Below are 21,746 nucleotides of genomic sequence, written 5' to 3'. Positions count from 1 at the left end.
TAGAAAATTTGTGTTTAGGAGAAGCGTAAATGGTCCTGAACTGAAGAAGGAATGAGATAGTCGAAAGCAAGACGGGAACAATGCCAAGTGCAAATGCAAAGAAATTAGTTTGTGTGATGTCGGAATTCGAGTAGAAGTCAACAAAAATATCGGGGGGGGGGGGGCCGATAAAAAGAAGTGTAATCTTTTAGTAGACAAACGTAAGGCCGCATGGCGCATGCGTGGAATACAATAATCGTATATTTGAATATTCTGTGTTTGACGGCGCCAACACATAAAAGGGCTAAGTCAGGAAAAATGCTTTAGACTTAAGTTGGCTAATTCTTCTGAACATCTCAAAAACCAAAAATAATATCTCTCATTAGTCATTTCGTATCTGACGTGAAAAATGGCATTGACAGAACGTGAATTTCCAAATGCACCTCGTAGTTTCTTTACCGCGTCTCTAAACGCACGTGACGACCCGTCTACTGCTCCATGGATGTTCGTGTGCAGTCCTTAGTCTGATTTTAAAATGGCAGAATGTTTGCGTAATTTCAGACATTTAATATTTTTTTTAAAAACAGACCTAAGAGGATTTAAAGGTTTGTGGTCTACTACGTTTAGGTAATTAGAGCACCAGGTACTGGGTATAACGGAAATCAAACCCTGCATTGATGCTATTTGTTCAAGTACTCGGTTCTAAAGGTGAAGACAGTGTTTTCACCCAGATTTATGATACTTACCCACAAGTCCACGCGGCGTTACAACCCAGAAGATCAGGACGTCATACCCTGAACACTTCTGATTACCGTTTTAGGTTGGCGACTACTTTGACCGGGAGTTTTAGAATTCTGCAGAATCTCTAAGGTAATTCCGAGGAAGTTTCTCGTCACGAATACCAAAATTCCAAATTCTTTTCCCATTTTCAGTCGCAATGAATCGTTTTATTGTAAACTAAGCACCAGACCTCTTAGCGTTGCGAAACCGGTCATTTGGTCTTAAACTTTGTTTTCCGAAGATCGACCCCCCCTTAATTTCACTGTTTCGATGCATTATAAATTAATAAGACCCCAGACGAAGAAGGGGGGCTTTCGATAGGCCTGTTTAGGAATAATAGTAATGATAAAACTGCTTATAACTTCATGAATTTTAATTGAAGAATATTCCTCACGTCAGTTGGGGAAAGTTTCCGAAGTCACACAAGTTACTGAAAAGTAAAGACCGAGAGACGACTCAGCCAAAGTAATTGAAGAACTGGAGGTGCCAAAATGGACCACGAGTGGAATCATCAACAAATTAGAAGAAGTAATTTTGGAATTAATATATAAAAATCTTAGCATCATCGGAAATATAAAAAAAAGGGAGACGGTCATATGAAAGAGTAGAGACCACATTGACAAATTATAAAAGAAATGGAATAATAAAGAGAAATTTCGGAAGAGAAATGATATCTTACTGACATTCCACAACATACTTAGCGAAGCTACTGTATTCCACGGGAGCGAATGCTGCACAGATAAGATTCCTACGGCCATTAGTCGGCGTAAGAAGATTATTGATGACATCCATCAACGAATTAAAGTAGAAAATGTAATTGCAGAAATAAAAGTTACATACAGAAATGGAAAGAACGCCTTCCCTCTAAGCTACTATGGAATATCAACCAGAGGGAAGAAGATACCTTGAAAGACCTAAAAAGAGATGGAATGATCAATAGAAACCAGTGCCCAGATATTGAAAATAAAGAAGAAAAATGTTGCAGCGGAACATAATTTGTTGCCAGTAATTATCTGTTAGTACCACTGCCTCATCTTCTCATTGACGCTGATGGACCTTCAGAACTTTTTTTGTTACGGGACCTGAAGCGTAGGTCGGACCTCAATATTGAAGCTGATCTTACACAGAGACAGGATTTGGGGAGTTCAATGCATTTTCCTAACTGAAGATGGGCCCAGCGTCAAGTTTTCTAGAACAACCATCTACGTCTTCGGTCTGTTAATTGTGGCGCAATGGGCCGGTTGTTATGATTCGGAAAGTAATGGCTGTTCTGTGTTAACAATACCAATACAATAGTTGCCTGCGCCTGTAAACCCTGCAGATGAATAACAACCAAGAACGACTTCTCCCTCAGTTTTTTTTTGTTCTTTCGTTGAAATTGTCAGAGTATTCCGTTTTTCGAAATACTTTCCAAATAATCTAACCATTTCAGTCGATAGTTTCTTGTCATTGTATTAATATCTGTAATCCCGAATTCTCCTGCCATATCTCAATTGTTTCTGTGTAACCACTCTTGAAATTATTTCTACCGTCTCCATTCTTATATTAATAGTTTGGTTAATGTGTTCAGCTGTCACACTCATGGAAAGTTAGGTTAGGTTAGGTTAGGTTAGGTTATATTCGGTTAGGTTAGGTTAGGTTAGGTTAGGTTAGGTTAGGTTATATTCGGTTAGGTTAGGTTAGGTTCGGTTAGGTTAGGTTCGGTTAGGTTAGGTTGCGTTAGGTTAGGTTAGGTTAGGTTAGGTTAGATTTGCTTTGACATTTCTCCACAAATGCAAAATCCTGTATATCACAGTTGAACGCAACAATCGAAATATTTTACTCCGTATAAATACAATTGTCTTTCCTGTGGTCTATGTTTCATACATAATAATCAGAACTTGTAATTTGTTCATGAATTTTAAAATCAAAACTAACTTTTTCCTCTACCTCTATAATTGAGTCGCTGTATCTCAGTCAGTGCATTGACTAGCTACGGACTGGACGACCGGGGTTTGATCCCCGATAGGGGCAGACGATTTTTCCTGTAGCCTCTGCGTCCAGACCGTCTCTGGGGCCCACCAAGCCTCCTGTCCATTGGGTACCGGGGTCCTTTCCCGGAGGTATAAAGCAGCCGGAGAGTGACGCTGACCACTCACCCCATCTAGTGCCGAGGTCGAGAATGAGTAGGAGGTATATGGCCTCTCCCCCCCAAGCGCTTACATGGCGTATAGTCGGACAGTTTCTTAACTTTTGCATTTACCTGCATAGTGTATCAGTTGTTAATTAAGGCGTTTATAGCCTATTAATTCAGGGTCCTTTGAGATTTACAGCCAGAACGCCAAAAATTTTCCATTTTCGCCGGAAGTTAGGCCTCGCACTTGCCCGAATGTTTCAGTTTTTCACGATGTTTGCGAAACTGATTCACACGCGACGCTACTAAGAATAGAAAACACGTGTTGGCTGGTGGAACCTAACCTTTCCCTTTCCATCGTTTCCGAGAAGTTTTGGAGTTGGGAAAACGAAGAACCAATCCTAATTGAGGAGCAAACATTCCTCGCGTTTAAGCTGAGTTATGTGAACACAAACAAACCTTCTCAGGCTCTCGTAATGATTTATGAAACTCGTCGTAAGCTTGAATTCCGTCGCGTTAATGTTTCAACGAGATTTTTCAATGCACAGAATTCGAAATCTGGATTTAATCCGTTGCTTTCAAAATTCAGTTGCTAAAATGCCACGTGCATAAATATGCGACTCTACGTAAATAACTGATGGACGATAAAACATCATTTTACTTGTAAAAGTGCAAGACACTCGTTTCACGAAGGCAGAAACACGAAAGGAGCCTTTGGCAATGTGTTTCAGGTACGAAGGCGAAGTTTACATGATGGAAAGTATTGTTTATTTCGAAAAGTTGCAACTAATTATTTCAAAATAATGATAATGCATTTAATTCCACAATATATAATTAATTATTAGGAAATATATAAACATTCTTTGCTGCTCGCTGGTTTTCTGATACACTTACGAGCTTACTCGTAGCACTTGAAAAGATGCGCTCACCAGTGGCTGACCAATGGAAGTTGATGGTTGCTTCGTTTTTCAATTATATCGGCCATTTCGTGTTCTTGTATTGCAGAAAAATGTTAATTAAGAGCTACTGAAACATTGTGGCATGGAAATCGTCAAGAAGGCTTCGACGGCTCTGGCCTTCTCAGGGGTTGCAGGATTCGTCTTGTGGTTCCCTCCGGAGGGCACTTCGCCATTGCCCAAGAAATTGGCAAAGAACGAGTAGCAGTTAGCTGAAGTGCAGGTCGATGTGAGGGGATGGTAACGGCACGAGTAGGAGCCATCCAGTGGCTGAGAACGGCCTCGTGGGACCTAGCCCGACGTTCCCACTAAGAAGTACCCACCAGGGGTCCTCGCCCCATTCAATCCCGAAATCAAGACAAAGCAGGAGCTAGGCCTTTCCTCTTTCAAAACGCCACTGTGCTGATGCAGGAGGGATTTGCTCCGAAGATCGATTCAACGCAAGATACGCTTGCCAGAGTCAAATATTTCTCGGTCCACGAATTTTTCAGCAGACTTTGAGGCTATTGCCTTGAAAGAAGTAATAGACCTTAGGAAGTACAAGATTCTTAATTGTCCTACGTTTAAATCACAGAGCTGATAGTTCATGTACCACAGCAAACGATCACGACGGAAAAATGGCATCGACATGGTTTGTTTCAGTTAGACAATGCACAGAACTGAAGAAACTTCTTGGGTTTAAGTCCAGGTGAAAATGTTTGCAGGTGAGGCAGATACTGCGGTGAGATCCTTAATTGGCTGTCGTGGCTCAAGAATATCGTAAAATGTAATTTAAACGCACGAACAGAACATCATTGAATTCTAATTATTTCGACACAAACAGAATTCTAATACCACATCGTAGATTTTCTTCTAAATGAACTCTCCATCTTATTAAGCGATAAGAAACGTCTTGTTAGCTCAATAGCATTAAACGCGAAACACAAATAGTGAAGTTGTCACAGTATATATACATCATAATAACCTGGACGAATACAAATTACTTAACACATCTGGAGCTGTTAAACAAGTGAACCCTCTGTCATTAACACTTGGTAACAGTGCCAGGACCCCGGTCGGACCACCAAGTTAGTGGAATCTTCTCGATGCGTCACAACTCTAAGTCCTCCGACCAACTACGTGATTAAGTAACCTACCGACTCATTAACTAGTATATTAATTAACTAACAAAATAATTACTTATGAAATTAACTAACTACAAATCTAATTTACTGAAAACAAATCTCTCACATAATAAATTATAGTCATGAGGTAGTCAAAGTCGTTTAAACGTGTACGTTCGTAACAGTTATCACAAAACTCGTGAATCTGAAACTTGTTTTTATCTGTTTGACATTTTCGAAAAATATTTAGTGAGTTTTTCGACCAAAATCCTATGTAAACTTCGTGTCCCATTGAGTGAAATATTTCCATTTGCCCTGAAGTTTTTGTAGCTCTTCGATAGTCTTATTTATTATTGTATTCGCTGTGACGAACTGCCCAGCGCTGTGTACATGTTTGTCCTAAGGTCGCCATGACAACACGTCAAACTAAAGGCAATTTTTCTTTACTTCAAAATTGGTACCGGAAGCCCCAAATTTGGGGGATATAAGAAAAATTGAACTAATTTTCACGAGCCAAGCCTAGGTTTACAACTGAGAATATTTCATTCCAGTGGAATCAGAAAGATTGTGGATCGTTTCGACCAAATGGATTATGAAACAGTGGGATTACTTAAAAATAATTAATTTCCAAATAAAATATTTTTGTCATTTTTGGCATATATTATTGAAGGTGACTTGTAAATTGTTAGTTGCCATAAATATTTGTCACTATTTTTTTAAAGATATCCAGACATTATTGGGAACACTCTTATCTGTCTGTTTGTGTCTCCAAAACGTGTCCCTTCTAATTCTGAACGTATAATTTCAGCTTTTCCTTACAACTTAGTTGGAACAGTAATTTGAATGGGAAAGCGAGATTTTTGTCTATGAGGTTCTGTTCAAAATCAACGTGCAATAATTCCGAAATACGTAATTAAATCAGAGGAAATTATGTAAAGAAATAAAGGGAGAAACAAAGACGTACCACCTCTTAAAAACAAAACTTCTCTATCAGGCATGTTACGTAATGTATTAAAACAATGTACCCGGTTTCGTTATTGATATTTAAGCAGAAATTTCAGAATTTTCTTCTGTAAATTAACGCGAGGCATGCGATTACATTCTTTAAGAACGAAACATTTAATTCTAAATATTTGCAACATTTGTACAACAGTATTTTTGTCTCCGAAATAGGACAAATTATCCTCAGTAGAGTTCCATTCTGAGGAAGACATCCATGCTTTAATACCTGCGAATTTAGAATTCATCGTTACATTAAATCGAAGTTGTGGGAAATTTTGGTTGCATAAATCTTCTCGCAAATTTCATAAAGTGCACTGATTTGCAGTTTATTTACCTCGCCACTAGACGGAGGTGGTGGTCGGCTTCAAAAATCTTTAACCTCGTCGCTGGGAAACGTCTTCTCGTGTCCGTGGGACAGGGGGCTTAATTTGGTAGAGAATCAAATTAAAATGTAGTCAGTTTCCAGTCATTTTGACTGTGGTTCCAGCCATTAAACAAATTAAACCGCAGGTCATAATTGGACTAAATCTCACTCTTGCGACTATGGACGTTATGCAGATGAGGTCACTACTCCATCTTGTTTAATGAATCTTCAATTGTCAGAAATGTTTAGTCAGGCAAAAATGAACCTTATCGTAATTTGGTTATGACGTCGTTTGCCACTCATAAGGAAACAGCTGTTTTATGCCCGAATCTGAGCTGTGGAAACTGTAAAGGATTTTAGTTGTATTAAAACTTTTTTATTTCGAATTTCATAAAACTGTACATAATATAAAATCTGAAGTGTCATTCTCTGAGCATGGCAGAGATAACACAAATAATCAGTGACTCTGCGTTCGTGTCAGGCCGTAAAATGGTGGGTGACATTTCGAAACGTGCAGCTACGAGTTGGTAGAGAGAACAATATTTGTCGTAAAAGTTATGTGCAAGTCCAGCCGATTAGCACTCGTACAAAAAGGAGCCTGAACAGAGAATATGACTGCATTTTCTTCGAGCCTTTATGTTTCCCCTCCTTGTTTCAAGTGTGGCGTTAGTAAGCCGTGTTTGTCGAGCAAATAAACACATTTTTATAGTCATGAGAAGTGACAACGTGACAACGTGACAACTGCAAAGACAAACTAAACTCGTGCCCACAGCTCTAAAGTGTAAAACGAAAGTTTATACAGTGTTTAGAGAACTATCGACTCTCTTTTGTGAACACTTTAACACGGGCTAAAAAATATTGTTGGGTTCCAGTTTATGGGGTAACGTTTTATTCCTTTTTAATGAAATTAGTGGGCGGGGGGGTGTTAAGGTGTTAATGAAGGAGGCAAACTTGTTATAACATGAGAATGGAGGCCAGCCGGAAATTGCGTCTTTATTACACCGAACCGAGCCTCTTATGTGCATTTCATTTAATTTATTTTATTTTATTTTCTTAACACAAATAACTCCTACACTCAACGCAGTTAAAAAAAAATTTTGATTTAACGCATTCCACAGGTGAAGGATTTGGGACCACAGAAAAACACATTTCATTTTTACGGATAAAATTCTTTAATTTTAATTTAAGTATAAGAACACAGGATCTTCCTTCAACACGTGTGTGCAATATGATATTAAGTTAGATTAGTGTTTTCCAAAATAATTTTTCATATCTCGAGGAACCTGTAATAACGTTTGCAGGCCATTTTTTTATTGCTAAATTATTGTCAAGAACAATTAAAATCAAATTTACCGCCTACGATCTTGGTGTCTGCACAAGAAATTTGGGGAAGAAATCAATCAGAAGGCAAGTCGCTGCTTCCAAGATCACACGTAGACATAATTTATAAAACCTACTCTCTTATATTACAGGTCGCCGTGTGTTGTTTGTTTTATATTTACGTAATGTAAACTTGCAAACTAAAAACACAAGAAATTTGGCTTATGAGCAGATTTAATACAATTCGAGCCAAATTACTTAATTTATTTAAATTGCATACATGATGGAAATTTCTGTTACTACTGAACAAGTTTTGTTGTTACCTTTTTTCCTGTTCTCCGCTCACGTTTCATCTTTTTGTGCTGACTCTGTAAATGACTTCTGTAGCTGTCAATCAGTACGTTAAGATACTCTCATAATTATTATCACCACTTTATAAGATTTTTACTTCCATGGACCCGAGACAGACCTTGTCCCTAAGGTACATAGGGCAACAACTTATTACGAAATACATTTTTTTTTAAAACGTGTTACATGTATTATATAATTTTATTTTACGAAAGCGTCTTTCGAATGATGCATGAAGATCCTAAAATGGCGGTCTTCTGAAGTTCCCTGATGTCGTGTTCGCCCGGGATGTTGGCCAAATATTTCCTGAGTGACCTGGAGACAGTTCCTGCTGCTCCTATAATTTTTGGGATTAATTTTGCTTGAACCTTCCACATTCTCTGTATTTCTATGAGAAGGTCCTTGTATTTCAAGATCCTCTCCGCTCCCTTCTTAATCACATTCCTGTCAGTTGGTATTACTTTTTTATTATTATTATTATTATTATTTCGTGTTCTGGAAATAATATATTATTTAGTGAAATTTTGGTCTCTGTTAATTAATTACGTTACTCAGATCCTGGTGCTTGCATTTCAGCGCCAAAACCCGTTGGGAGGAGAACGAGAAAACCTGGAATTGACAGGAAGCCAAGGCAAGCCTACAGCGCGAAGCAGCTAGAAAGACTGGAGGCCGAATTCAAGGTAATTACGCGGGATTTTCATTCGTCTTATGAACTGAGCGAAGATAATTTAAAAAAGTAAGACACTGGAGTCAAACACAGTACTTCACGACTTGAAGACCTTCACACCGAGACGTGGCGCAAGGCAGTGAGGCAAATGTCGGCTGTGGCACACGCCACGTGAGTTGCATGCGGACTAACCGAAATATTTTCGGTTTTCCTAGAAAAACCAGTTCTTAGGGAGTCCTTTCTGAAATCTCCTACAATATATTTTAATTGTCCTCCCGTTTACGAATGAATCTCCCAAGTAGTAACTTTCTTTAAGTTTTTCAGACTAAACTTTGACATGCGTCTTGCACACTTTGCCAATTTCATTTTGTCTTTAATGTAATAATACTAACATATTTGGTAAAGAGTACAAATTATGAAGCTCCTCGTTATGGAATTTTCTCCAGATACGAAGACATTCTGACGTTGACCTAACCTAACCTAACCTAACCTAACCTAACCTAACCTAACCTAACGTAACCTAACCTAACCTAACCTAACCTAACCTAACCTAACGTAACCTAACCTAACCTAACCTAACACACTTCATCAGACGAAAATATAAGTAGCAGAAGGGGCAAAGGCACAGAAATAATTGTTGAACGGGTTTTGCAGAGGTAACAGTGAGGTAAAATGCTCCTCACTGCCATAAAATATTTTTCCCCTGATGTTCCTTAAATATACACCACGTGAGAAACCGTTTTTTACAAAAGTTATCGATTTGTATACTTTACGTTGTGTGTGAGTACCAATTTCTCCCAGAAAAAGATGTAAATTTAAGAAGTACAAGTAACATCCAATACTAACCTTATCTTTTTCATGATTCTAGGTTGATAAATACCTCAGCGTAAGCAAGCGGATGGAGCTGTCCAAAGCACTGAACCTAACGGAAGTGCAGATTAAGACATGGTTTCAAAATCGACGAACAAAATGGAAGAAACAACTAACGTCTCGCCTTAAAATCGCACAGAGGCAGGGGCTGTTTCCCCCGCACTACTTTCCCTCCGTGCAACAATACTCGGCTCTCTTTGCTCCGTATTACGCGGCTCCGCCATTGGGATGTGTCTATCCGGCGTCCACGCTAGATGGATCCAGCGTCTCGTCACAGGCAACATCACCTGCAAGTAGTAGCGGTGCTACATCACAGATGGCACCATCATCCTCATCGAGAAATTCTACAAACATATGAGACAGTCAACTTTATACGTAAAACTGTATTCAAGCTGTGATGATCGATATCTGCTGAGTTTTTATCTCGATTTGTGTTGCCATGTGTCGGTTTTCTTGTGCCAAAGTCGATATTGGAGCTCTCTGTAACTATTCGCTTGGATCTGAGTAGATTATGATTACCAAAGTTTGATCTCTGTAAAACGAATCGTTCCAGATAAAGTGTGATGAACAATTTTGTTGTTGAATAATTACGTAAGCAGGTACAGACCAGTAATGTAGATGCATTTTAATTCAATTTATACCGAAATAATAATAATAATTTATTCCTTTCGTAACATAAAACCCCTAAGCTGGAAGACCACCCCTCGTCGGCTGTCCGCTAATGCTTATTGAATACATTTGCAGTAAACCTGATTACTCGCAATGCCGTGGTGACAGGGACGGACCTACGACGAAAAATTCATGAAATAAAAGTAGCTTAATTGTATTTTACAAAAAAAAATTAAATTCCTAAGATATTTTAAGTGACATGTCTCGAAGTTACGACAGTTGTTCACAATTTGAACTCAGGTGGTTCTAGATATGGTTTACAGCCTGAATGAATTTGACATCCCAAATTATTCGCGAAAGCTTGTTAACGTGTTAGATAATTAATTTAACACAGAAATAATTATTTAGAAACCTTCAGAGCCAAAACTCTCTCGGCATTTTCGTGCATATGCACTCAAGTATATATATATATATATATATATATATATATATATATATATATATGCGATGATTCTTCAATTAAGAGGCATGCATACTCCACAGCCTTTGTGTTCTTAAATTAGATTGATCTGTCATTGATATAATTCAAAGCACAATCTCTGAACATCAGTAACTTGTAATACGAACCTCAAATGAGGATGCGATATTCGTAATTCGTAAAAAAGTTACAGAATTATTGTTATCCTTATCATGGATAATGAGTGGTAATTGAGATGAAAATACAAAGACTTAAGATAACTTAATTAGCATCTGTAATGACACTGAGACTGTTTAAAAAACGTAGATTTTTAGATGCTGCACTCAATGAACTATGTCTTTTAGTTGTGTATTTAGTAACTTTTGACTTCTTAATGTCTTCATACGTGGCTCATGGCTGGGGGCGATGAGATTTTCGTGTTATGAGATCGGCGTAAATTTCTTCGTAGCAAATCGAAATCCAACACAATTTTTCTGGAAATTCCGTCGGGCCTCAAAGACGCGGGAAAGTTTTCTGCTGATTCTTCATTTTCATGACCTAAAAAACTACGCGGTGTCGAAGGAATCGAAAATTTTGTACGGATATTTCGACGGAAAATACGTCACAAGGTAAATCCGAACGTTTGTGCTGCTGATAATTCTCCAGCTGTCTTCCAAAGTCCAGCGCCGTGGGCCCGTGTGCTCTCTTAAGGGCGCCTTCCCTTTGATTGGATCCAGTTAACCCTCGTCAGAACTCATCACTTATCGCCATTATCGATAAATGAATTTATAGATATCGAGTTCGTAATATATTCGTCATATGTCTCTAAGACTCTAAGCCATTTACGTTTACCTGATAATTTCACCCGCTAATCTGTAGAAACAGAGCATAATTTACGTTGCAATCATGTCGGACAATTTTCAGTGTGATGTATCCATCACTGAATTTTCAGAGAATTATTCATTCAAGACGTGTTTTGGCAACACGTAATCTTATTCAATGAACACGTTACTTGAATCTGTATGGAATATTTATTAAATGCCAGTTAAAGTTCAGTTACTGTCAGTTCGAAATCCAGAAAAGTCAGTTCTAGGCAGGATTTGAGTTCTTCACGGCGGTGAGTCTGAAGGTCGCTGTCTTCTGGGTTGTTACGCCGTGCAGAACTTTACGGACGTTTCAGAGGTCCTTACTACCTCCATCATCAGGGCGTACATTTAAATAAACATCATACTAATTTCCTTGTAACTAACTCTTAACTACTATTACTAATAATAACAATGACTTCATGTAAGCGCTGATTTCATTTCAATTCTTCCATACAGAATTACATGAAATCTCCGGAGAAGATAAAGACATGATTAACTCTTCCCGTAGTTGAAATTTCGCCGTCAAAAAGACGTCGAACGGAATGGATCAAATTCTTTCCTTCACCAGAAATGGAAGTTCTCAGTTCCGGAAGTTTAAATGCGTACGTGCTGATGGATTTAACGCCAGAGTAAGCTACGCCGACACGTGTCGGACTACAGAAAGAATTTCTAGAACACGTGGACAAAAAAGTAGATAAAACAATTTTTATTAATTGAAAATACGTGCAAATGAGACTTAAGTCATTATGATTCCGAATAAACATAAGAATTATTAGCGTAATCTACAGTAATTGTGATTTTGATGCTTTCCTGAAATTGCTGGTGAATTAGTCGATGTGTTTCCACGCATTTGCTAGAATCGGCAGATCCTCGAGTTCTCTCGTGTTTATGTGAGAATCGATCTATTTGCTGTGATAAGTAACTTGGCGTCCTTCTTCCCCTGTCAAACACCGAGCGAATGATTCCGGGCGAGAATGTAACAGCCGAGGTTCGTGGTCTTTTAGAAAACTACCGGGTGGGTCTGAGTGAGTTCGCGCTTCTGAACAAACTTTAAACATCTTTCTGCTCTAGATGTGGTCAGTGTGTCAGCTCCGTCGATCGCTTCGACTCCTTGCTCTGTAGTTGAATTTGCTGTTGAGCAATGTCACTCATATTTTAACTTTTTTTCCAGAGTTATGATGTGGGGCGTCTCTCAAACAAATATCTGAATCTGTCGGCCATTTAATTTCATCTAAACTTCCAAGTACTTTATCAGTTTAGTCTACTAGGACTCGCCTTCAATACTGTCAATCTTAGGATGATTTGAAGACCTGAAGGTTAGGTTCGGTTAGGTTAGGTTCGGTTAGGTTCGGTTAGGTTCGGTTAGGTTAAGCTAGGTTAGGTTAGGTTAGGTTAGGTTCGGTTAGGTTCGGTTAGGTTCGGTTAGGTTAGGTTAGGTTAGGTTAGGTTAGGTTCGATTAGGTTCGGTTAGTTTGGGTTGGGTTGGGTTAGGTTAGGTTCGGTTAGGTTTTCACAGACTCGAAAAAAATGACCTTGTTTTATCTGTTACATTCCTTGCGTAAAGGTATGATATCACATGAGGTCCGTGTGTTAGCGAATTCAGAAACTTTTGAAAATGTTTTTCGGAATTAGAACAGCCTGAATCAAAATTTTCTTTATTTGAATTCCAAGAGCTTGCGAGCGTCTGCCAATGACGTAAGCCTCTCCAGTCCTAGGAAGTTCCGTTAAGTAGGTGACTCTGTGTTCAGTTTCTCTCTTTAGGTCATTGCCAGCGGTCTGGCACTGAACGATAAGGAATTTTAAACCATGCCAGACAGCACGAACTTTGACCTAACTCACAGCGCATGCCCGATGGCATTTAGTCTCGAACTCAGTGATCAAGCACACGCTTTAGGTTAATATTGTACTTCTGACGAAAAAGAATACAAATTGTACTCTTCTTCAAGGAGACATTATCGACGTAATTAATCTCGAGGACAGGGTCACTGACTGCGAGGTCCAGTCCGTGGAGACATGTTCAGAGGCTTCCACCAACAATACTTCGACAGTCTTATGTTTAACCAAATGCTCGTGTCTGATACGCAGTCTTTTGGGAAATAAATCAAATCTCGGAAAATGTGATCTGGCGTGAATCCACGTTTATTCAAATCGAAGAATGGTGAGCCAGACGTGTTTTTCAGTTCCGCCATCACGCGGATAAGGCGCGAAGTTCGGAGGAATAAGGAACACGGTCAGAATTCAAATAACAAGGGCGTCTTTTGCTACGCTGAGTTCGGCGACCATAACCCAAATTTGAAACGTACATGAAAGTTTGTGAACTTTGTATCTGAGGCAATGAGGGCCTGTTTTTCCTGCTGATCACTGATCACCTCAGAAGATTTCTGTATTATGGATTGTAGCGCCGTGCAGTCTGGTAGAAGTTTACCGACGTTTCGGAGAAACTCGCTGCCTCCATCATCGCCCTGATGATTGAGGCAGTCTTTTACTAATTTACCGACGTTTCAGAGGTCATTTCTGCTTCCGTAATCGCCCTGAAAATGGAGACAGTCTTTTGATACTTTACCGACGTTTCAGAAGTCCTTGCTGCCTGTATCATCGCCCTGGTAAAAGTTTATCGACGTTTCGGAGGCAGCAAGGACCTCCGAAACGTCGGTAACGTTCTGTCAGACTACACGACACGACAACCCAGAAGACAGCCATCTTCAGAGTCACCGCCGTGAAAACCTCAAATCCTTCTTAATGGTTACATCGTCTGAAATAGTGATTAAGCCCGACCGGCGAGCACTTCCTGGGTATTTCCTTCGATAAAATTACAAATGACGCAACTTGAAACCTGATTTCTTTTTATTTTATCCTTTAGTGCGTTATTTGGGGTCATATCTCCTTCCACATTTGTTGGCCCTCATTTGCCCGAAGATGCTTCCTGTCTGAGGTCTAAAGTAACTAATCCTTTCTCTGTTTCTCCGGGTTTCGCATTGAAGTAAGAAGCTTAACTTTAAGATCTTTCTGTCATCTGGAACAACTAATGCAGCCGCTTTGATATGAAAGCAGGAGACCGAAATGAGGTTTCGCATCGCCGAGGCCTCCCCCCCCCCCCCTATTCTGAGAGATTTATTTATACGTCGAATGTAACTGAGTCCTTTTTCCAAATAAACGCAAAACAAAAGGCTGACAAATGTCAGGATGATGCGGACTTAGATTTACTGTTTCAATAAAAGCTCGCCCTTTTATCCGGATGCTGTGTTGTACCCGGCAAATGCGACTTTATTTGACGTCATATGACTCGAACGACGCCAGGCAGTTGAACGTAATACGACGCTCGTAAAGAATACGTCTCTCCCTTCGTGGAGCGAAGAAACTGCGAGGTTTACTTCTTCTGATTGACAAGAACGTAAGACGAATGATTTTGACGTAAGTTCTGTGGGGCCGCGTGCGAGATGTGTCCGATGCTAACTCACACGTGAGGATGACCATGTCCGTTTCGTCTCGAAAAATAACGAAATTTTCTTTATTAAGTTCTTCATTTTTATAGTTTAAATGCGTCATGTTTGTGTTTTAAATTCAAATATATAATATAATTCAAGTCTATACACAAACTTTAAATTGTTGATGTTAAAATTTAAAATTAATATTGATATTTTGCGCTATTCATCGTAATAACGATGAATAGCGCAAAATATCAATATTAATTTTAAATTTTAACATCAACAATTTAAAGTTTGTGTATAGACTTGAATTATATTATATATTTAAGTTCTTCATGGACGTCATGTGATTAGGTTAAGTTACCCAACACGTGCGAATTTTAATTAATTTCTTACATTCTGCGAATATTAATATTTTTTGACGTCAGTGCTTCATTTAGCCAGCTGTGATTTTATTTTTAAGTATAATTAATATATTTTTATTCAGCCCTGAGGATGGAGACAGTATATTTCCTAGAATAATCTACTTCACACGGAATCGCAACCCAAAATAACTTCTTCGAAAGAAGTTATCGAGGGAAGTTCACGTGGATGACCCATATTTTGTCAGACAAATAAATGTTGTTTAAAACCTGCTTCTTAAACAAATGAATAACAGACCTACCTGTGTGATTACTCTTAACTGATAAGCCATAAGAAAATTTTCTGGCAGATTACAAAGTCGCTTTGAAATTTAAATATATCTCCGAGTGAGTGCTGATCTGTTTTAAGCACGACGCCACTGAATCTAATTTCAATAAATCGCTTCTAAACAAATCGGCTTTTATCGTAGGTCTTAATTAGAGCGTGAGATGAAGAGGTTTAGATTAAGCCTTGTGAAGAGCTCGCTGACATGAGAAGGGGGGTCGTGGCTAATTGGTACAGCAAAACAATTGACGAAAGAAGCTTTGGGCCTACTTAAAAACAATCGAAGTACGAAATCCGAGTCAGGCTGTTGTAATAAGGCGACCGCCATTGCCAAAAAACCTTGGACACAGAGGAGGCTGGAACGTCTCTGTGAAATGTTGACGGCCCTTTCTCTCCACTTGTTTAACGGGAATATTATTAAAGTGGGAAATTCTTTCATGAGAATGCCGGTCTCTGCGTTAAATTGCAAGACACCTTCGTTCCTCTGTTTTTATTATGCGTTCTTTGCATTTTTATATCGAGAGAATGAATTATGGGCTGGTCTGTCCGGATGATCCAACTCGATGACCTCTGGAAAACCAATGGACGGATTGTGATGAAATTTGTTCTGGCATTGGGACTATCTACCAACAGCAGTCTTAGATATCCTACGAATCTTACAGTACTTACAAAATATTCTGTTGAAATATCAAATTACCTTCCCTTCGTATTGTATATTAAAGAAAGTCTGAAAGTAAAGAAACCTCTTCGCTGTTCGGACACTTTTATTTGCGTTCTGTTTTCTGTCTGAAAGTAAAGAAACCGGCTCGCACGTTGCAGTTGACTCAAAAGAACTCGGAGAGGCGACGTCAGCATTTTAGGAGCAAAGAAATCATCGAAAACGCAGGCCTCGGTTCAAGTCTGTGTCTGATGTCCCATAAACGACGTATTTGCGCTGTGGCTTCACAAATATCAGTCACTCCGTTACATTAAAGACAATATTTAAAAGGATTCTTTCGTCTACGCCTGCATTTCCTACGTGGGATCTTGCGTTCAGATATTTCGACTAAATTTCGCTGCTTCGTGGCTTGAGCAGGTTCAGGTAACAGTGTGTCATACTAACCGTTTCTATTGTTACCATTTACTAAAAACAGCTTTCTTTGTTACGAGATTTTAACAGATGGTGTCAATTGCTAAATACGTGTCCCCAATTTAATCTACTAAATCCTTTTAAAACTTTTTATTATTTGCATCAAATTTAAGACCAGTTTTATGCTTAACCATGGTCAGAATATGTTTGTTGTCTTCTGTGAAACATAACCATTCATCTATGATCTGTTGTTAACAACGTAACAACTTCTCAAACCTTTCTTGAAAGACCAATGAGAAATACCAAAGGAAGGCCCACAAAATACGAAGCATTGTTTCGTCCATCGCAACAAGGTGGGTGTTTGCTTATACATCTCTGAGGTTAGGTTAGGTAAGGTTAGGTTAGGTTAGTTTGGTTAGGTTAGGTTAGGTTAGTTTGGTTAGGTTAGGTTAGGTTAGTTCCATTAGGTTAGGTTAGGTTAGGTTAGGTTAGGTTAGTTTGGTTAGGTTAGGTTAGGTTAGTTTGGTTAGGTTAGGTTAGGTTAGGTTAGGTTAGTTCCATTAGGTTAGGTTAGGTTAGGTTAGGTTAGGTTAGTTTGGTTAGGTTAGGTTAGGTTAGTTCCATTAGGTTAGGTTAGGTTAGGTTAGGTTAGGTTAGTTTGGTTAGGTTAGGTTAGGTTAGTTTGGTTAGGTTAGGTTAGGTTAGTTCCATTAGGTTAGGTTAGGTTAGGTTAGGTTAGGTTAGGTTAGTTTAGTTTAGGTTAGGTTAGGTTAGGTTAGGTTAGTTAGGTTAGGTTAGGTTACGTTAGTTTCATTAGGTTAGGTTAGGTTAGGTTAGGTTTGTTTAGTTTAGGTTAGGTTAGGTTAGGTTAGGCTAGCGTTGTTGTCCTCTGTCAAGCGTCTTTATGAATTGAGTAAGATAAAAAGGCATTACATGAACGTCTTTCTTACGTAAAGTTTGACAGTTGTGATTTATGTAAATGTTTAAAACAAGTTTTATGGATGTGGCACAACTGATGCCTCGTGTGGTTGAATTTCAATCGTAGATAAGAACCAAGGACTGTGAATCCTGAAAGGAAACTCGTGTTCTCTCGTAGTCGTCTTAAGTAAGCAAACGCACGCTTATACAAAATGCCGATAAAACTGTGTGGATGGAATAGGAAGGACGGAGGAGAATAATCATAGCGAGGTTTGTCATGTTAAGAAAAATGCGATATCGCACAAGGGAAGCCGGAAAACACAGGCTTCGAATGGAGAATAATATTAAAATGGCCTCTAGAAACGTATGAGAGTTTGAACAGAAATCATGTAAGTTAGAGTCGAGATTCTCACGGCCGTGAGTCCAAATATGTCTGTCTTCTGGGCTTTAAGCGCCATTAGTGTCGTAGAAGTTTACCGACGTTTCAGAGGTTTCTACTGCCTCCATCATTAATCCAGATCATCAATATTCACATTTCTAACAAAATCTCAAATCGTTTTTGCTTCTAATATTGCGTTTTAATATTTACGGATTAATTTATTTACTTATCCACGTGGATTAATTTTATCAATTTCAACGAAATTAGAAGGTATGAATCAGAGGATCAATTATGATACAATGTTCATACTAAATTTCGTTAAAATCGGCCGGCGGTTAAAAAGTTTAAAGTGTGGGACACACAGAATGGTGATTCCATAAGCACTCTGTCTTTTCTTACCAAAGGAAAATATTGTTTTCGTGCATCTTAGCTTGCGCTCAGAGAGCCCTAAATGTTGTGTGTAATCGTATTAATAATAGACTCGCTATCTCACATAATATTGTGGTGGCAAAAGGCGCTAAGATTCAGACGCTAAAGCAGAGTTGGTCAGCTGATCTAGTCTCTTGGGAAGAATCAGTCAGCGACGGAGTCTCTCAGGCGCCAAGGTCTCAGGTGCACTGTGGTGTAAGTGAGAGGCTTCCATCCTGATGATTTCTTCGGGGAACTTGGTGGAACGGCGACGCTTTAAATGAAGTGTGCGTTGATTTATGAGACGGCTTAATCTCTGTCTCTTTAAGATAAAATATAGCTGTGTGAAATATGCATTTGGTAGCAGAACACCGGCAGTGTTATTCCGAGGAAAGTCGACGAACGTCTCGCCACAAATGTTCTCGTCCCCACAGACTAGTATAGGCCTAATCACTCACACGTATTTTGAGTACGGCAAATCTGTTATTTCTAAACCCTCTGCAGTCGCCGGTACTCGAAACAAGGACCGATTCTGTGTTTGAGATCCTAGATTTTAGTATGTGCTTTGTTCTTTGCGTCGATCTGTACCGATTCGATCTACTGAAATCGTCTTCAGCGGGACTCGAACTTGGAACACTTTCCGGATTCGAGACCTCAGTTCCTGAGATTCGCAGAAGTCACGTGGGCTTCGATGGCGGAGAAAGAAGGAAATGCGTGCAGAATTTTGGTTAGGAAAACATCTGGCAAAGAATGTGTTCTAAATAATATAAAATAAATTAAAAATTAATTAATTAGTTTATAATCAAACTATACATAACTTCAAAATCTAATGAAATTGTGTCAATATTAATATAACTGACTGTGTGGCCGAGAAGTACGCAGGAGGATAACATTAAGATGCATCTTCGAAGAAGACGTGTTGTGAGGATGGGATGTCGACAAAGATCTTGTCTCTTTAATACCACAGTCTTAGTTATTTCGTAAATCCCTAAAAGATCTCATTAAACCTTAAAAAACATTTATTTAGGGAAGCATTGTCTCGCTTTTTATGACAGCGATAGTCAAAATATATTTACATGTCCCATTCTCTACGATACTTAAAAATCCCTCCACCCCCGGCTATTTCCTGACACACCATACAAATTTTCTTGTGGGCAATTCGTGTTTAAGGACCATGAGGGGCCTCGGGGGGGGGGGGGGGGGGGGAGAGACAGACGCACTCATAATGGGCTGCTGTTTCCTTGGCTTTATCACTCTGTAGCGGTTAGAACGCTGGCCTTGTAATCCTGGGGTCTCGGGTTCGATTCCCGGCGGTGCCCGAATTTATAACTTGTGTTGGGCAAGGCCGTGGTCTAGGCAACACGGAGTTTTCCTCCGTGGCATCCCAACAATTACTCCATTCACACACAGAAGAAGGCAATGGCAAACCACTTCTGGATCATCTGCCAAGAACGTATATGAACAGGTCCCAGTCCGAGAAAAGGATGGAAGGATCCTGTTCATATGGACCTGTCCTCAGACAGAACACTGAAAAAAAGTTCCGCTTCATCTTTCGCCCTGAAAAAGAAGACGATATGTTCCTCCGAAACGTTGTTTATCCAAATGAAAGACCACGTGACGTCACAGCTGCGTGCGTTCGTAACTGCGAGACAGGACGCTGATAATTATATCGGCTTACGACGTTTCGAAATGAGGCCTTACTTCCAGCAAGCGACGGCGACGTTCCTGATCCGATTTGAGCGTCGGACCGGAATTAGTCGTGGTTTGGCTTCTTTCCTGTGACGAAAGAGCTCTGCCCCGTCGAGTGGGCAGAAATTCAGTGAGGGAAATCCTCTTAGTGGAGGTCTGTAAGCAAAGGTCCGTGTACCAATACCGGCCTGAGTTGCTTTGTTCCCGACGAGTGGATTGAACATTATAATGAGTCAAAGGCGAGTCGGCAAGTACTTACAATTTTGTTTTGTCATACAGATAATTGAAAACATAAATGACTTTCGTATTCTCTGGTTAAAATGGTCATGAATATTTTTCATTTAGTCGTCACAGTGTCGTGGGCCTTGTGCCGCTGGGACCGTGGGTTCGAATCCCACTCAAGCCATGGATGCTGTGTTGTGTACAGGTAGAGGCCTCGCGAAGGGCCGATCCCTCATCCAAGGAGTCCTACCAGAGCGGGACAAATGCTAGTGAAATACTTCGTAGCTTCGGAGTTCTGACGCCGAGTGTCGAGGGCTGTCGAGGTTTCAAGCTTCATGAACTGGGAATCCAAACAAAAATTAATTTGAGCAAACTCACACAAATGCAACGTGAAGTCACGGACTCTTACGGCCGGGATTCGATTCCCATTTGGGGTTTTCTATTAGCCATCACTAACATTTTAGAACGTCGTGGCTGAATGATAGGTTAGATAAACTACCGGGCCGTGGAGCTGAGGTCACGTCTGAAGTCTAGACCGAGGTCACAAATGCGTGGAGCCTCAAGTGCGCTCGTGCATACGCCTTTGAAGGACATGGAAAAATTTTCCAAGTTTCATAAATATCAGTTTCTAGTGAGATAATAATTTTTAAGTCAGTGCTGTTACTAAGGCACTGGATCTTTGAGTATCTGAAAGGAATTCAGCTGAATTATTGATTGGGCAAATTTTATATTAATTGTTACTAAAGGATGTTGATTTAAGTAAAACTGAGAGTTTTCTTTAGACATGTAAAATCTCAATACGCACTAATTGGAAGTGACTAGGAGGGACCTAACCTCTTTTTTTTAAGTAGGTATTAAGGTAACAAGAAACCACAATTAAGGAAAGAAGAAAAGAAGAAAAGAAGGAAAGAAGGAAAGAAGGAAAGAAGGAAAGTGCGGGGGTTAGGAAGGAGATGAGAGAAATAGGAGACGCACTTATTTTATAATCTCTTCGGATCTTTTGTTGCTACATTAATAGTTGTATTTCAAGGTCACGCTTTAATGAGAGAATTCCGTGATGATCTCCTGGGTTTACTAGGGTCAGAAACGTAATGAGGGAAGAGACAATGATAACCCGAATCGGTCTCAGCGTGTCGAGGTTGCTGATAACCACCAGTTGCCGAGAGTTGCGTAACTCGTAACACTGAAGATAATTATTTTAGTCTCTTAACGGTGGTCATTATCGGAGTAGGTTCGACAGCGAACGTCGTCTGTGTAAAGGCATACAAGGCAGTGGTCGTGACCTGATTTAAAGAGCTGGTAAGTTACGGAGTTACTGAAGAAAATTTAGAGAAAGTCATTGAATACGGTTGTTTAGAGATCGAACTCGGGACCTCCTAAAGTATAATTGCTGAGCACGTGACTAAATCATCAGGTTTGTGGATGTCTTTGTACCAGTTTCGTTCTTGTGAATTAAGCAACAGTTGAAGATTGTGGAAAACTTTTAAAGCTTATCGTACATTAAATATTTGGTTT

At 39.5% G+C, this 21,746-nt stretch overlaps 2 protein-coding genes and 1 long non-coding RNA gene across 4 annotated transcripts in view; 2 read left to right on the top strand and 1 right to left on the bottom strand.

The window, feature by feature from the left end:
- Positions 1-10,073, top strand: part of LOC110826811 (uncharacterized) — a 26,137-nt gene extending 16,064 nt beyond the window's left edge. Inside the window, exons 2-3 of the mRNA XM_022057827.2 lie at positions 8,542-8,645; positions 9,501-10,073. Of these exons, the coding sequence (XP_021913519.1) occupies positions 8,542-8,645; positions 9,501-9,860 (464 nt within the window). The 3' untranslated portion in view covers positions 9,861-10,073. The remainder of the gene's footprint in view (positions 1-8,541; positions 8,646-9,500) is intronic.
- LOC110826812 (uncharacterized) overlaps positions 9,660-21,746 on the bottom strand; it is a 20,665-nt gene continuing 8,578 nt past the window's right edge. Inside the window, exon 3 of one of the 2 annotated variants that reach the window (XR_002542158.2) lies at positions 9,660-9,789. This is a non-coding gene — a long non-coding RNA (uncharacterized LOC110826812). Of the gene's footprint in view, positions 9,790-19,527; positions 20,572-21,746 lie in introns of those variants that run through there. The other variant, XR_002542157.2, reaches the window with a different exon arrangement.
- The window catches only part of lovit (loss of visual transmission), a 21,927-nt gene continuing 21,608 nt past the window's right edge, over positions 21,428-21,746 (top strand). The window contains exon 1 of the mRNA XM_022057825.2: positions 21,428-21,530. The gene's annotated coding sequence lies outside the window, so the exon portion shown is untranslated. The remainder of the gene's footprint in view (positions 21,531-21,746) is intronic.

This window comes from Zootermopsis nevadensis, unplaced genomic scaffold, assembly GCF_977971745.1.
Source record: "Zootermopsis nevadensis isolate Lab colony 2312 unplaced genomic scaffold, Znev_1.0 Znev_ptg000021l, whole genome shotgun sequence".
NCBI lineage: Eukaryota > Metazoa > Arthropoda > Insecta > Blattodea > Termopsidae > Zootermopsis > Zootermopsis nevadensis.
The sequence above is the reverse complement of the archived record's forward strand: the minus strand, read 5'-3'. Positions and strand labels throughout refer to the sequence as shown.